Consider the following 13,515-nt stretch of genomic DNA (forward strand, 5'->3'; position numbering starts at 1 on the left):
AGCTGTTGGTTTTCCTTATCTCTGCTGACCTACAGCGCAATCTGGCTAATGGCTCCTGCTGCTTTTGTATCGGCAGCAGGTTTCTGTGTACACACAGCCACTGTGCACACACACAGGAAGGGAGGATGTCAGCAGAGGAGGGTGGGGATGAAGGCAAAACCCACTGGCGTGCAACACCCTCCGAAACATTCACACACTAATATTGGCAAGAGAGGCTTCCGCGGCAGGGGGACAGAGCTGACGGGGGAGTTAAGCCCCTGCTCTATAGTGGGGGCTGAACCATGATCAGTGAGGCCTGCCAACTAAATAGTCACAAAATAAAAGGGTGTAAAACGAATTTAAGTGATGGAGGAGCCCATGGGCTGGAGCTGACTTTCTCAGGGCTGGGATTCAGCACGGAGGCAGCTGTGTCTTAAATCACAGCTGCTGCGGCTGCTGAAGTTGTGTCCTGGCTCTCTGATCTCGTTTTGCACAATGTTTTACAGCACATTGTCATTACACACTCACCTTCTTTGTTAAATTAATACTTCTTTTTCAAATGCACCTTTGCCTGAGCTTAGGAGCCTTTCCCACTACAACTCCGAAGTCAGGAAGGTCCATTAGGGAAATGTGGCCTGACCTCCAGCAGAGAACGTGCCTTTGCCCACCAAGTACACAGGCAGGGAACCCCACACCCACCACAGAACTTCCATTGGGATACATCCATCTTCCCCAGACCTCTACCTGTTTCTCAGCCCCCCAAACTTGTCCTTCAGTCCTACAACCTACTGCACACAGCCACAGTACCACGCAGAGAATAACCACCACCGCGTGAAGCAGCAGGGCGCTTTCCGAAAAGTTTCCCTGCGATATTAAGTGCGGTTACAGGCTCTTTATGTAGGAGGAGGTATCTTCAGGAGTATTGCATTTAATTTCTCATTTACTTTGAATCTCTGTGCCACCACAGCCTGCACACCTGTGAAGTCCACAGCTCATGCCCCGCTAACCAGAAGCGCAGCCCCAGCCTCCTGCTTCCCCAGCGCCTCCTCCCACCCACTGCAAGGAGAAAAACACACTCCGGTGGAGAAACCCCTGCCTGGGCTGAGGCTGGGGAGCCTCGTCCCACATCCCTGCAAAGGCTGCCGAGCCCACCCGCTGCTGCCACCGCGGCCCCCTCCCCTGCGCCTCCAGCCGCCGGGGCTGCGCAGCCGGGGCGCACGGCTCGCGCGGGGCAGCGCGCAGGGGAGGGGGGAGAGGAGGGGGGGGGAGGAGGAGGGGGGGGGGGGGGGAGGGGGAGGAGGAGGGGGGGAGGAGGAGGGGGGGAGGAGGAGGGGGGGGGAGGAGGGGGGGAGGAGGAGGAGGAGGAGGAGAAGGAGGAGGAGAAGGAGGAGGGAGGGGAAGAGGGAGAGGGAGGAGGGAGAGGCGGGAGGGGGAGAGGGAGGGGGAGGAGGAGGAGAGGGAGAGGGAGGGGGAGGGGGAGGGGGAGGGGGAGGGGGAGGGGGAGGGGGAGGGGGAGGGGGGCGGGCAGGTGTGCTGGCAGCCCGGCCCTGCCCAGTCCCGCCAGCAGCGGCTCCTGCCCTGGGCGCCGGGATGCTCTGAGCCGTGCGCGGGGGGAGGCGATGGAGCCGCCGGCGGCCAACGGCAGCTGCAGCAACGGTGGGTGCAGGCGGGGGGAGCGGGGGGGGCCGGGGAGCGGGGTGGGGGGCAGGGGGGAGCGGGGGGGCCCGGGGAGCGGGGCTCGAGGCTCGGCCCGCTGCCCCCCCCCGGCTGCGGGGCCGTTCCGTGCCACCGCTCGCTTGCTCTCTGGCTCTGGGGCTTCTTCTCCTGTTTTTTGAGGTGCCTCCAGGAACGGGAAAAGCGCTTTATCCACAAGCCCCGCACAGCCTGTCGGCCTTACAGCGGGCACAGAGGAGCTGGGTTTTTTACTTTTTTTTTTCCTTTCAAGATTGCCTAATCCAGTCGGTAATCACCCCATCCCACTGCCTTGTGCTTGCACCCAGTACCACATTGTGGAGACTTTTACCCAGCCGAGGAGGCGAGATGCCCCCCTGTTCCCCAGGAAATACTTCCACAGCCAAGGATGTTTTTCCATTAGAAAAGAAGCCTATTAAAGGACCTTTGGAAACTCGTCTAGAAAGTCACTGGAATTTTTTCCATTAGATCTAGTTTCCAAAAGATCTAGTTTCCATTAGATCTAGATCCCAAAGTTGGGATCTAGTTTGCATCCAAACCCTCAGCTACAGGTGCTGGGGGGGTGTATGCGGAAGATCCAAGCCAAACTCTTGGCTCAGGAAAAATGTAGGATCCACACTCCGGCTGCTGCCAGAACTGTGACCAGTTTCGCCATCGCATACCCCCGCCTGCAGAGACGCAAAGACTCGCTCTGTGATTCCTACCTGAGTTCAGGCAGAAAATTAAAGTCTTGTAGTACAAAGGGACTTTTGTGACGCTCCAGCTGGCGGTTCTGTTCCCCACGGACACAGTCACACTGTCCTTGCTACACTCAGACTGAAGATTGCGATAGAAAGATGTGCTGGGTGTGGTAGGAGCAGGAGGGTAGGAAGAAATTCCGTGCTTTTCCCACCCACTCAGAGCAACACTCTTTGGCTGGAGGCACAGGGGGTCTGTGCTTTCGCTGTTAGCACTTTCGGTGTTAGCAGCTGCAAAGCGTGCCTGCTTTCACCCCTTCCACCTTGCCCTTTCCACACGTGAGGAAAGAAGTGTCCCGAGTGTTTGAGAGCTGGTGGGTACTTGCTTTTAGGGTGAAAGCATGGGTGACTGTTCAGGGGGACATCTGAATGCTTCCAAAGGCCAACAGAGGCACTGTGGATAGTCTTACCAGTAATTCGCTGTTTTATCTCCACGGTGGTCTCACAGGGTCTCTGATCACCCTTTCATGCCTTTCCCACCGGGTCGTGTGCCGAGTGATCAGTGATGCTGACCCAGCCGACTCCGGCCATGACAATGGGACTTTGGATAACTTCTGGGTAACTCGGCTGGAAAGCAGTTATGGATTCTACATTGGCCTGGGCTTGGCTGTCTTCTCCAGCTTCCTCATCGGAAGCAGTGTCATCCTCAAGAAGAAGGGACTGCTACGGCTGGTGGAGAAGGGAGGCACCAGGGCAGGTAAGGCTTTTGTGGGGGGCAGGAGGGAGGAGGTCTACCTGTTCCCAGAACCACATGCATCATCCAAACTCCAGCACTGATAAGGCAAGGGAACACCTCTGGGTACACATGTCAGCCTGCCATCAGCAAGGTAAATAAAACCTTTTGTGGATGCATTTTTGCCTGCAAGACCCAGAGAGCACTGCTGTGCTGGAGCTCAGGAGCTAATTTACAGAGCTCTGCACTGGAAGGGCTCAGCTAAAAGCGTTCCCCTGTCCTGCACCACAACTAGCAAGTCACATGCCCTGTGTGATCAGACGTGCACCCACCACAAGAACAACACATGCCCATCACAGCTCTTACATGGGAAAGTGTGAGGCCAGGAGGAAGCAGATTGTTTAAAGCTCTTTGAAACGGACCCCTTTGCACAAAGGTGCAAGTCATCACCATGCTGCAGACCGGAGCAGAACAGCACAGCTCCATGACCCCACTCTGACTCTTATTGATGCACTAGGCATCGAGTCATTGAGACAAGGATGTGGCCCCGTGCACTTTAATTGCATTAGCAAAAGCCATTTATTAATGCAGGACTGCACACCTGTGATCTGTGTGAACTCTGCTTGTGGTTTTCAGAAAGGATACTGCTCAAGTCTGTTGCTCAACAATGTGCAGACAACTTTTCCCCAGCACCAAGCTCTTAAGACGAGGTGTGTGTTTATGTGCACGTATATATTATGGATGGGAAATGGTGGAGGAGCACAGCCTCCCATTGGATTGGACGCATCCCATCAGCAAACATGTGCTCTAGCAGCAGCCTAAGTCCTACCTGGCAGGTGACCTACTTGCATAACTACAAAACAAAATAATGCTAATTAAAATACTACTGCTTCCCAGCTCTGGTCTAGGAATGTTTCTTAAATCGTTTTACAAAGGAAGTAAATATCACTGTCCTCGTTTTACTGTGTCCCCCATATGGGGACACAGAGGCATAGAATGATGAAGCAGAGTCCGCCAGCAAAGTTACCAACAGCACCCGAGCTGCAGGCCAGTCTCAAGTCTGTCCCCATCCTCTGCCATTAGGCTGCCCACATGTAAGGGCTGAGCTGCATGAGTTTGGGTTTTGGCATTATATTTGCACAATGCAATATCAGTATCATTTCAACTGTAGAAGAGGTCTCTCTCCTCCTTTAAGCCCTCCCACAGAGCCAAGTGAGTAAAACAAGAGCAAACCCCTCCCTATTTTTCAGGATGTTTAATTAGGAATTAGAGATTATTGACAGAAAACTGCAGCAGACAAAAAGAGTTCTTGAGAAAAAAAACCAACCAAGCTAAAAAAATAAAACAAACCCAAACCAAAACCAAATAAACCAGCAATTTCTAGGGAATACCAAAGCATAACATTTGAACTTCAGCATTTGTGAATTTGTTGAGGAACCAGAAGAGGCTGAATTCTAGCAAAATATTTTGTCCTAACCTCTTCCTGTCTGCCTCTTTGATCCCCTTTTTTCTCTCTCACCCTTAAATCTTTCAGTCCCAGTGTTTCACCCCTGCTATCTGAGCACATCCCTTTTCTCCCAGGCAGGTCAAACGCTGCTGTTACTGACAGCTCCGGTCAGGTCAGGCTTCTCAAAACCATGGGCTCGCTCCGACCCAGCAAAATCAGGGTTCACAATGTCAGCAGGCTCAGGCTCCTTACATCTAACAGCTTGTGGGTTGAGACCAGAGATGCATTAGTTCCCAACACAGTACATCCATGCTTCCTCATTTATATGCAAGTTTTCTTTCATTCAGTTGTTCCAAAGTCAGGGATCATTTTTCATCAGAAATGCTTCATCACATAGTGACTGTTTCACATAAAATTAACATCAGGATTTATGGCAGTTCAGGCTGAGGCCCCGCACTACAACTATGATACAAAGCAGCGTACAAGAGGAGCAGATAATTTCGGGAACAGGATGCAGGGGGCCTTCACCATGGCTGCACAGCAACACACACTGTGGCACCATGTGCCTGCACGGAGCAACCAACCAGTTTTTCCCCCTTCATCCTTCATAGCTATAACCCCCACTTGAGCTGGGTTTGGAAAAACTCACTGCCTCACCTTAGTGCCCGTGCGCGAGGCTCCACAGCGACCTGGTGTGATGTGAGGTGCAGCTCGAGCTCCCCGCAGGCAGGGTGGTGGCTGGCAGCATCCCCCGGAGCAGCCTTTGGGTGGGGGGCACCCAGAACAGAGCACCCCTTGCCATCCTTGGTCCCTCTGCTCCAGGAGCACCACAGAGGGAACATGCAGGACAAGGCATGACCGGTCTGTGGTTGCTCAGCTGGGGTGTTTATCGCTGAGTTTAGGGGCCGGTGCCCCCTGAATCATGAGGATGACCACAGCCGCCGGGGCCGAAGGTCATGCCCAGGCTCCCTGCTGCAGTGGGGCAGGCTGCACCCCAGGCCAATAACCTCTATGGCTTTGGGGCAATGGGTGCCATTCCCATTGCCACCCTGGGGTTAAACCACGGCTTTTACTGTCCTTGCGTTGCCCACCCCTCAGTGCCAGCTCCCGCTAATCCCTTGACTTAGCTTCCACGTAGGATGGCATGTCTGCGTATTCTGTCCTTCGTATTCTGTCCTTCCAGACCTTTTTCTTTGTCACACTCTTCCCCTTGCAATTTATCCCTCCCCAAAGGGATGTTTCCCATCCCTTGCTCTGCGGAACACAGTTGTTGACTCCTGCATACCTGTGTGCTTTACTTCCCCAGGAGATGGAGGCCATGGCTACCTAAAGGACTGGCTCTGGTGGGCTGGCTTATTAACCAGTAAGTAGAAGCTGTTTCTCTGGGTTTTCAGCATTTCCAGGGTCTGTCCCTGTGAATGAGGTGAGGAATGAGCCCAGCATCTTGCGGCTTAAAGCCTTTTTTCTGGTGAGTTCCCCATCCTCAGCAGAGGTACCTCCAGGAGAACAGCAGCAGCAGCGAGCTGAGCCGCACGGGATCTCCCTTACCATCCTCCTGCAGGGCTGGTAGGACTCGCTAGCTCAGTTTTACCGGATCAAAAGCATGGAAAGCCAGGTTTTAATAAAGCAGCTGGCTGGTCTGCCTGCGTACCAGGCACAGGGCAAACAGCCTCCCGTGTGTGCCTGGGGGCCCCGAGAAAGGTTACAGCGCAGGGGAGATAACAAGGAGGTGTTGGTAGCAGCTCCTCTCTTGAGCAAAACTTGCTTTCCTTTAGAGCAAGCCTTAAAACATGCAACACTGGTATCTTCTCAAATTGGACTCGTAGCTGTGCAGAGAGCAGCAGATTTCACGAGGGGGGGGGCGGGTCAGAGCAGCGTTTTCTGGTTCCCACTGCTGCAGCAGCTCAAGGTGCCCCCACCTCGCACCACCCTTGCCGCTCCTGCACAACCCACGAGCAAGCACACAGTACTCCCTGTGAGGGACAAGGACACCACAGCCCCAGGGGGACACTCCTGGTAGTAGGTGAGGAGCAGCCTCCTTGTGCTGGGACTCCCACAGCTGCCCGCCCCCTCCCTGGTTAATCACCCAGATGTACTGCAGCTGCCTGGCTGGGCTCTGGGGGCTTAATGAGTTAATATGGGTCAACTGTGACATGGCCAAGCCCTGGCACCCCCAGCCCTCCTCTGTGTGGGTGCAGGGCTCCAGGGATGCCTCTCTCCTTGCATTAATCTGTAATGGAGAAATTCCCACCCACTACCTGGCCCTGCTTAGCAGCAGCATAAAACCCCCATAATAAAACCCACTCTTAACTGACATCTTACTAGTTTACAAGCCCACAAGAGAAAACACAAAAAGTGTACTGTATCTCACTGGTATTTATTTTTCTTGTGTTTGTTTAGTGGGTGGAGGGGAAGCTGCCAACTTTGCTGCCTATGCCTTTGCTCCTGCAACTATCGTCACACCTCTGGGGGCCCTGAGCGTGCTCATAAGGTGATTTATGTGTCTCTAGTTTGCAATTTGCTTTTTTTGTTTGCCTGTTTGTCTTGTAAGATAGAAAGACTTGAAGTGATGCTAATATGATTTATTCTGCCTACAGGAAAAAATGTCTCTGTGTTTTCCAAAAAGGTGCTCTAATATTTGTTGTCCCTTTGGGGGATCGTTTGGAAACTACTGAATTAAGTAGCGTGCCCTTCTGGAAATGCTGCTTGTGGATAGCAGCTATGTACACTTCAGGTTCAATTATTGCAAATATCAGTGTTACTGCCTTCCTTATTCCAGCTTTTTAGCCAATTCAAGGTTGCTTGTTTTGTTTTGTTTTGTTCTTCTAGTGATCAATACTAAAAATCTCAAAGGGTCAAAAATACCAGGTTTTTTTTTTTTAAACTGTTTTTCCTTTGCCTTTTATTTTCTAGGCTTTTAGGGTGGTCTGATGTTGTGCTTTTGTACTTCTGCCTATTGCCAAAAGGGCTGAAATGTTATTTCTTTATTTTTAAAAAGGTGATTCATATCAAAAGTCGAGGTACCGAAGGTGTTATATAGGGACTGTTACTGTGAAATGCATGAGCCTGCTGAGAGTAAGGACTGCTTTGGTGTCTTGCCTCAAATTTTTATGCATGACAAATAGATATTTTGCAGATATAACTGTAGCCCCAGTACCTTCAGGGTTTCTCTGGGGTTTGATAGTTCTGATGATTTAGTTAAAATTAATGTAACTCTTTTGTTGTTGTCTCTGTTACACTGGTCCTTGAAATAATTTTCTTGGGCGCTAAAGACTTCATAATGCCCAACAGCTCATGAGAGAATCTGTTGACCCTGAAAATACTTCTGAGGATGTGCTAACACATTCAGCACTTTTTTATCTTGCTGATACATGAGCTGTGATCTATAGATCACACCTGCATCTGTGTGGGTTCAGCTGTCAGTAGATGTGTTGTGCTTGTGTATTAACACACTGGAATCTAACAAATTTACTCCAGATTTGTGTCCTGGTATCACATGAAGGCATTCTTTACCTTATTTTAGCTGCTGTTCCTTCTTTAAAGGACTTTAAATCCCCAGCTGTTTTTTTTCTGTCCCGTGCAGTGCCATCCTGTCTTCATATTTGCTTGGAGAACGGCTCAACCTGCTGGGAAAGCTGGGCTGCATGCTGAGCCTCGTGGGCAGCACCGTGATGGTGATACATGCGCCAGAGGATGAGGAGGTCACCACTCTGGATGAGATGTCTTCCAAGCTGAAAGAGCCAGGTACACAGCAGGTTGTGTTTTCTCTCTCAGGGCTGGGCGGCACATGCTGCCCACCGCTCAGTTTTGAGTTACTCTGCTCCCTCTTCCAGGTTTCCTCGCTTATGCTGCAGTCCTCTTGGCTCTTTGCTTACTCCTGATCTTCTACCTCGCACCCCGTTACGGCCAGAAAAACATCCTCATCTACCTCACCATCTGCTCCGTTATTGGTGCCTTCTCCGTGTCCTCAGTCAAGGGCCTGGGTATTGCCATCAAGGGCTTCTTTGCTGGCCGGCCGGTGCTGCAGCACCCATTGACGTGGATCCTAGTCATAACGCTGGTGGCATCCATCACTACACAAATTAACTACCTCAATAAGTCCCTAGACATTTTCAACACCTCTTTGGTGTTTCCCATCTACTATGTGCTGTTCACCACCATCGTCATCGCAACTTCCATCATCCTGTTTAAAGAGTGGGTCACCATGACCGTCGTTGACATCATTGGGACAGTTTGTGGCTTCCTCACCATCATTTTGGGGGTGTTTTTACTCCATGCCTTCAAAGACATAGATGTCAGTTTAGAGAATCTGCCACAAGTCCTCCAGAGTGGACAGCAAGCACCGGTCACCCGAGATGACAAGAACATCCTGATAGAGGTGGACAACTCCAGCATCGGCCCAGAGGATAAACCCAAAGTATTCATGATCTACACTTAGCTTGTTATACGCGAGGGTCTGGAGGTGGGGTGAATGGGTTGATGTCTATATCCCAGATGCTAGTGGGCAACTTAAAAAAGGAAAAGCAGAAAATAAAACCAGCAGTGTCTTATCCAGAGCTTGGTAGAGTCAAGCCAAGTCTTTCTCTGGGCTTTGGGACTGGATGTTTGTCATGGTGTGGCAGCAAGTGGTATGTTTAATCCTCACTGGCCTTTAATACATGCAGCCACTGAAAATGAAAGTCCTCTTGAAATAGATACTCCTGGGACAGAGCTCCTCTCTGAGGCCCCTTCCCGTCTCTTATTCTTGGCAGGGCTAAAGTTTACTCTTGCACTCCTTCCCGCGGGTGGCCATTGATGTGTTTAGTTCCAGACCCTGGTTGAGTCATTGATCAGTGTTTTTTGTCTTTTTTTTTTTTTTTTTCTTCTTCTTCTTTCTAGACCATCGCATGAACTCTCAAATACACACCAGTATCTCAAACGGAGGTGAGAGACAAGGACTGAATGGTGCACGCCTGCTATTCAGACTCTGCTCATCCATGTTTAATTACTTGCTCTGCAAATATGAGACAAGAATATAGGTGGACGCGGGCGGAACATGGTGAATTTTGGAGTAGGCGCTCATTTAGACTCAGTGGCAGGACCCAAGCCATGAAGTGTTTTTACAGGACTGTGGCAGAGAAATCTTCTTCAGCTTTTGGGTTTTGTGAGGTGCAGGAGTTTCTCTGGAGCACAGTGTTAATTGGTTTGATGTGGGGTTTCCGTTTCTTTGGGGTTTTTTTCCTTAGCAGCTGTGGTGCCCAGGCCATGTTGATGTGGTTGGTGAAGCTGTTGGACCTGATCCAGACCTCATCCTAGCAAGGGGCAGCCCCTGCTCAGGCTGGGGTGCTCTGGCAGGGTAAACCCTATGTCAGGAGAAACACTGCCACCATCTTCAAAGGCTTTTTGTGGTCTGTGGAAATACAGCTACTTGGTCTTTCAAGCTGAACGTAAATTCTAAGTATTTTTTTCTTTGGAAATGTCTTGACCTCTTTGAGCCCTGTGACCTGTTCTGCTGTCATTTAAGCCCAAAAGGTTTTTTTGTGGTTGTTGTTCAGAGGAAGTTATGAACTACATGCTAAAAGCCAAACAGGTGTGAGTGGGTGATGCCCTGCAGAGCTGTAGGGATGCAGTTTATCCCAGAGCATTCCTGTTCATCAATCTTAATGTAGTGTGGATGTTACCTGGATTCTTGCTCACAGCTCACCTTCAAAACCCCCTTGGATTTGTATCGGTGGTGAGGATGAAGGGATGGGAGAACTAACATTTTGAGCTGGAAGGTGAAAAAGGAAGGTATTACCACTATTAAAAGTTTCTCCCATCTTGCTGCTGGGCCTTGCAGCACAGGGAGCCTGGAGCTCATTTGCTCACGGCAAACCCCAAACAGGGAGTGGTGAAGCCTGAGCTGGCTTTGCCAAGCTGCCTCGGTCAGCCCTGGACCACAGCACGTACTGATGCTGTCTGAGATGCTGACCTGGTTATACCTGGGGCTGAGCATCACTGAGCAAATGCAGCCTGGGGTTACAGGGGGGGAAGGAATATGCACTCTCTTATTTTAATAACGTTTCAGTACTTTCTTTTGGAATGTGGAAAGCGAAATAAAGGCTTTTTCTAAAAAAAAATAATCCAAATGCTTGCAGGTGGATCTGAAAGTTTTTAGCGGTTTTGTAGCCCTTGAAAGGTAAGGGCTGAAGGAGAGCAGAGCAGGGCAAGCATCTGGGGCAGAGAGTAAACCAGCAGTGCCCTCCTTTGGTAGCAGAAAATAATCCAATTGACTCACTCGAGCTTCGGTTTTGGCATCCTAATTGCTGTAATGCTTTATGCATTTTATTTTAGGAAAAGCTTGTAACCGGGACTCATCTTTCCTTACTGCATTTCATAAAAGCCGTTCCTCCAGCTGTCCTGCCATCTCCGGACAAACGCTACATATAAAGTGAAGATTTGAACCGAGGTAATGAAGTAGCACACAGTGACAGAATATTCGTTAATGACAACTGACAAATTTATTAAAACTAGGCAAAAGGCACAATGAATTGCATTCTTCAAGTATTTGCATAGATGCATAGAGAGCATTATTGTAAACCATTAATTTGTGGACACAGGAGAAAGTGAGACGTATTTTGGTATACATTCTCCCAAGTAACATTATCTTTCAAAAAGTCAGGTTTTACCATCTTTTACTCCTCCTGCAGTTCCCCTATTTTCATTCACTCAACTTGTACACATGAAAATTTAAAACTGCTTACTTAAAACTACCTTTTGGAGGTTTTATGATATTTCAGCAATAAAGTTTTCCATGAGAGTGTGGGCATGTCTGGTTGTTCCGAGCTCTGTGTGTCCAGGGGCATTTTTTTAAAAGCTTGATGCCGTGCTCACATAGAATGCAGTGAAACTATTTTTACTGATATTTTGGTGGCCATTTGATAAAGATCAGGGGCTGTAGCAGAAGTATGCTGCTGGCTCAGATATAAGATCAAGTTTTTGTGGTTGAATCTATCCTACCACAGTGTACTTAGAGACTGTACCCAGCTTACTGCTCCACCTGTGAGCAGTAGCACATGCTATTCCATAGCCACATTAGCTCCATCCCAAGAGACAACAAATTTGGGGGCTGTTTAAATACATGTTGTTTAAATGTAATACCCCCCAGCTATAGAAAAAGACATGTAAAGGTTAGAAAGCTGATGTCTTTCACTTGCCATCCCTTATTTCAGAGAGAAGTGTTGCAGGTTGGCTTGTTTTCGAGGCATATAGAAGGTAAGAAAAGGTCCAAAATGATCAGGATAAGAAATAACCAAGCAGAAATTCAAGACAGACCCTGTGTACTGTTTCCTTGCGGAGAAAGAGGTAGTAAAGTTGTGAAAACTAATGTGGTTTAAGTCATCCTATAGATACACTGCTACATATAACTAGAAATTTGATGAGTCCTTAGGGCTTATCTGCTTTTTTTTCAATTAGTAGAGCTTAGAGAAAGAGAACCATCAGAAAAAACTTTTTTATGCCAATAATAGTTTCTCACACGTGCAGCAGCAATCATGCTGCTTGAGGATTTGTCCATAATAAATCAGGCACAACAGAACTGTTGTAACCATAGTTCCAGAATTCTCTGTGATCTTCTAGGAAATCATTTCAAGAAGGGAAACAAAAAAAAAAAAAAAGAAAGAAAATATTTGGCATAACAAGGACTTAATGTAAAATCCTGAGAAAAAACATTAAAAACCCCAAACTATTAGGAGAAAAACCCCCAAATTCATAAGGGAGGGTCCTCAAGGTCAGAACCATCAGCTGCTTAAAGTGCACACAGGTAACTCTCTCCATCCGTGTCCTGGAGGAAAAACCTGGAGTAAGTGAGCTGCCCTACAAAAGCACCATGTGTTGCATTAATATTTCTGCTGTTTTACCACCTGGGCAATTTTAAGGTAAGGTTTCTCACTGGTATGGGGAACAAGCAGCCCATGCTGAATTACTGCTCAGCACAGACCAAAGCCTGAGAAGATGTGCAAAAGTGTCTACTGATCCATGGTACCGTGTGCCAGAGAGAAGGTTTCAGCACTGGCTTTTGCTGAACTTCCTTCTGGCCGTTTGTTCTGTATCTTGGCCAGGGAGTTTCCCTGTCGTACCTTAACTGTGTCCCAGTGACACAGATCAGAGCGGATGGGCCATGCTGGGGATGCTTTTGGGTCTTACAGCACTGAAGCAAGACAAGCAAGTGCTGGAACGCTCTTGCTGAAATGCCTAATATGGGGAAAAGAATTAATCTACTACACCAAAGCTAATCAAAATCCATAGTGACCCACAAATTATTTTAACCAGAATATTTCCCTGGTTTGCTCCCTGTTGTGGCCCCACTTGCCACCCACTGTAAACTGAGAATAAGCTGAAGAAAGTTATCGATGGCTGCCTCCTGCACTCCCAAGAGGCAGTGGTTTCTGTATAGCACCAACGTATGCTCCTGCGGCTGCATGGATGGGCTGAGGAAGCCAACAGGTCTTACATGAAAGCCCATCAGGGCCAGCACCTGCACTTACAGCTTGTTCTGCCTGGTAACACTTAAATAATTGATCAAAACCACGTGAAACCCCCATCACCCTGTTCCTGCATTGGATATTGCACAATAATATTTAAATACCATATAAACAAGTCGTCCCTATATGAAAAAGGCTATCAGCAGAGAGGGCTGAGTTCAGCTTGGCAGGTACCAGCACAGTTCCTGGGGACACTCCTGCCAAGCCTGACTGCAGCTTGAGTCACAGAGGAAAGAGGTGATGCTAGAGGAGAGGAACTGAGACACTCTCTGCGGTCATAAATGTTTTTCTGGGTGATGAAGGTGATCCAGTCCCCTGTGAAGGTGAGAGCCAGCCAGGAGCAGACTGCTTCATGAGTGCCCACTGGAGTCCAGCTGTCCCATTTTCAAGATGTTTGCTGCTCAGGCTCTCCTGACACCGGTATTCTGGGTGAGATGGAAAATGGGGAAAAGAGAGAAGAGTGAGCACTGATGAAAGAGCAGATGC

General features: G+C 49.1%; 3 protein-coding genes across 4 annotated transcripts in view; 1 reads left to right on the plus strand and 2 right to left on the minus strand.

The window, feature by feature from the left end:
* FNDC9 (fibronectin type III domain containing 9) overlaps positions 1–5,828 on the minus strand; it is a 34,454-nt gene extending 28,626 nt beyond the window's left edge. The window contains exon 1 of the mRNA XM_040603890.1: positions 5,186–5,828. Coding sequence (XP_040459824.1) covers positions 5,186–5,370 — 185 coding nt within the window. The 5' untranslated portion in view covers positions 5,371–5,828. The remainder of the gene's footprint in view (positions 1–5,185) is intronic.
* Positions 1,503–11,306, plus strand: NIPAL4 (NIPA like domain containing 4). 2 transcript variants are annotated; one of them, XM_040603888.1, is made up of 8 exons: positions 1,503–1,635; positions 2,857–3,105; positions 5,835–5,891; positions 6,929–7,019; positions 8,112–8,272; positions 8,362–8,945; positions 9,407–9,451; positions 10,841–11,306. In XM_040603888.1, the coding sequence occupies exons 1-7, from the start codon at positions 1,599–1,601 to the stop codon at positions 9,416–9,418; spliced, it is 1,191 nt and encodes a 396-aa protein (XP_040459822.1). In that variant the 5' UTR covers positions 1,503–1,598; the 3' UTR covers positions 9,419–9,451; positions 10,841–11,306. The 2 variants fall into 2 exon arrangements, with proteins under 2 accessions (XP_040459822.1, XP_040459821.1); XM_040603887.1 differs by lacking the exons at positions 9,407–9,451; positions 10,841–11,306 and having other exon boundaries at positions 8,362–9,078.
* Positions 9,333–13,515, minus strand: part of ADAM19 (ADAM metallopeptidase domain 19) — a 36,287-nt gene continuing 32,104 nt past the window's right edge. The window contains exon 23 of the mRNA XM_040603886.1: positions 9,333–13,454. Within this exon, the coding sequence (XP_040459820.1) occupies positions 13,431–13,454 (24 nt within the window). The 3' untranslated portion in view covers positions 9,333–13,430. The remainder of the gene's footprint in view (positions 13,455–13,515) is intronic.

This window comes from Falco naumanni, chromosome 8 (assembly GCF_017639655.2).
Source record: "Falco naumanni isolate bFalNau1 chromosome 8, bFalNau1.pat, whole genome shotgun sequence".
NCBI classification, from domain to species: Eukaryota; Metazoa; Chordata; class Aves; order Falconiformes; family Falconidae; genus Falco; species Falco naumanni.

What these genes read in the sequence shown, in the direction of transcription:
- NIPAL4 (XM_040603887.1), top strand. Translation starts at nt 1,599, where the DNA reads ATGGAGCCGCCGGCGGCCAACGGCAGCTGCAGCAACG. An exon ending in GTGGGCTGGCTTATTAACCA is followed by an intron (nt 5,892 to 6,928) that starts GTAAGTAGAAGC and finishes GTGTTTGTTTAG; the next exon opens with TGGGTGGAGGGGAAGCTGCC. An exon ending in GCCCTGAGCGTGCTCATAAG is followed by an intron (nt 7,020 to 8,111) that starts GTGATTTATGTG and finishes TGTCCCGTGCAG; the next exon opens with TGCCATCCTGTCTTCATATT.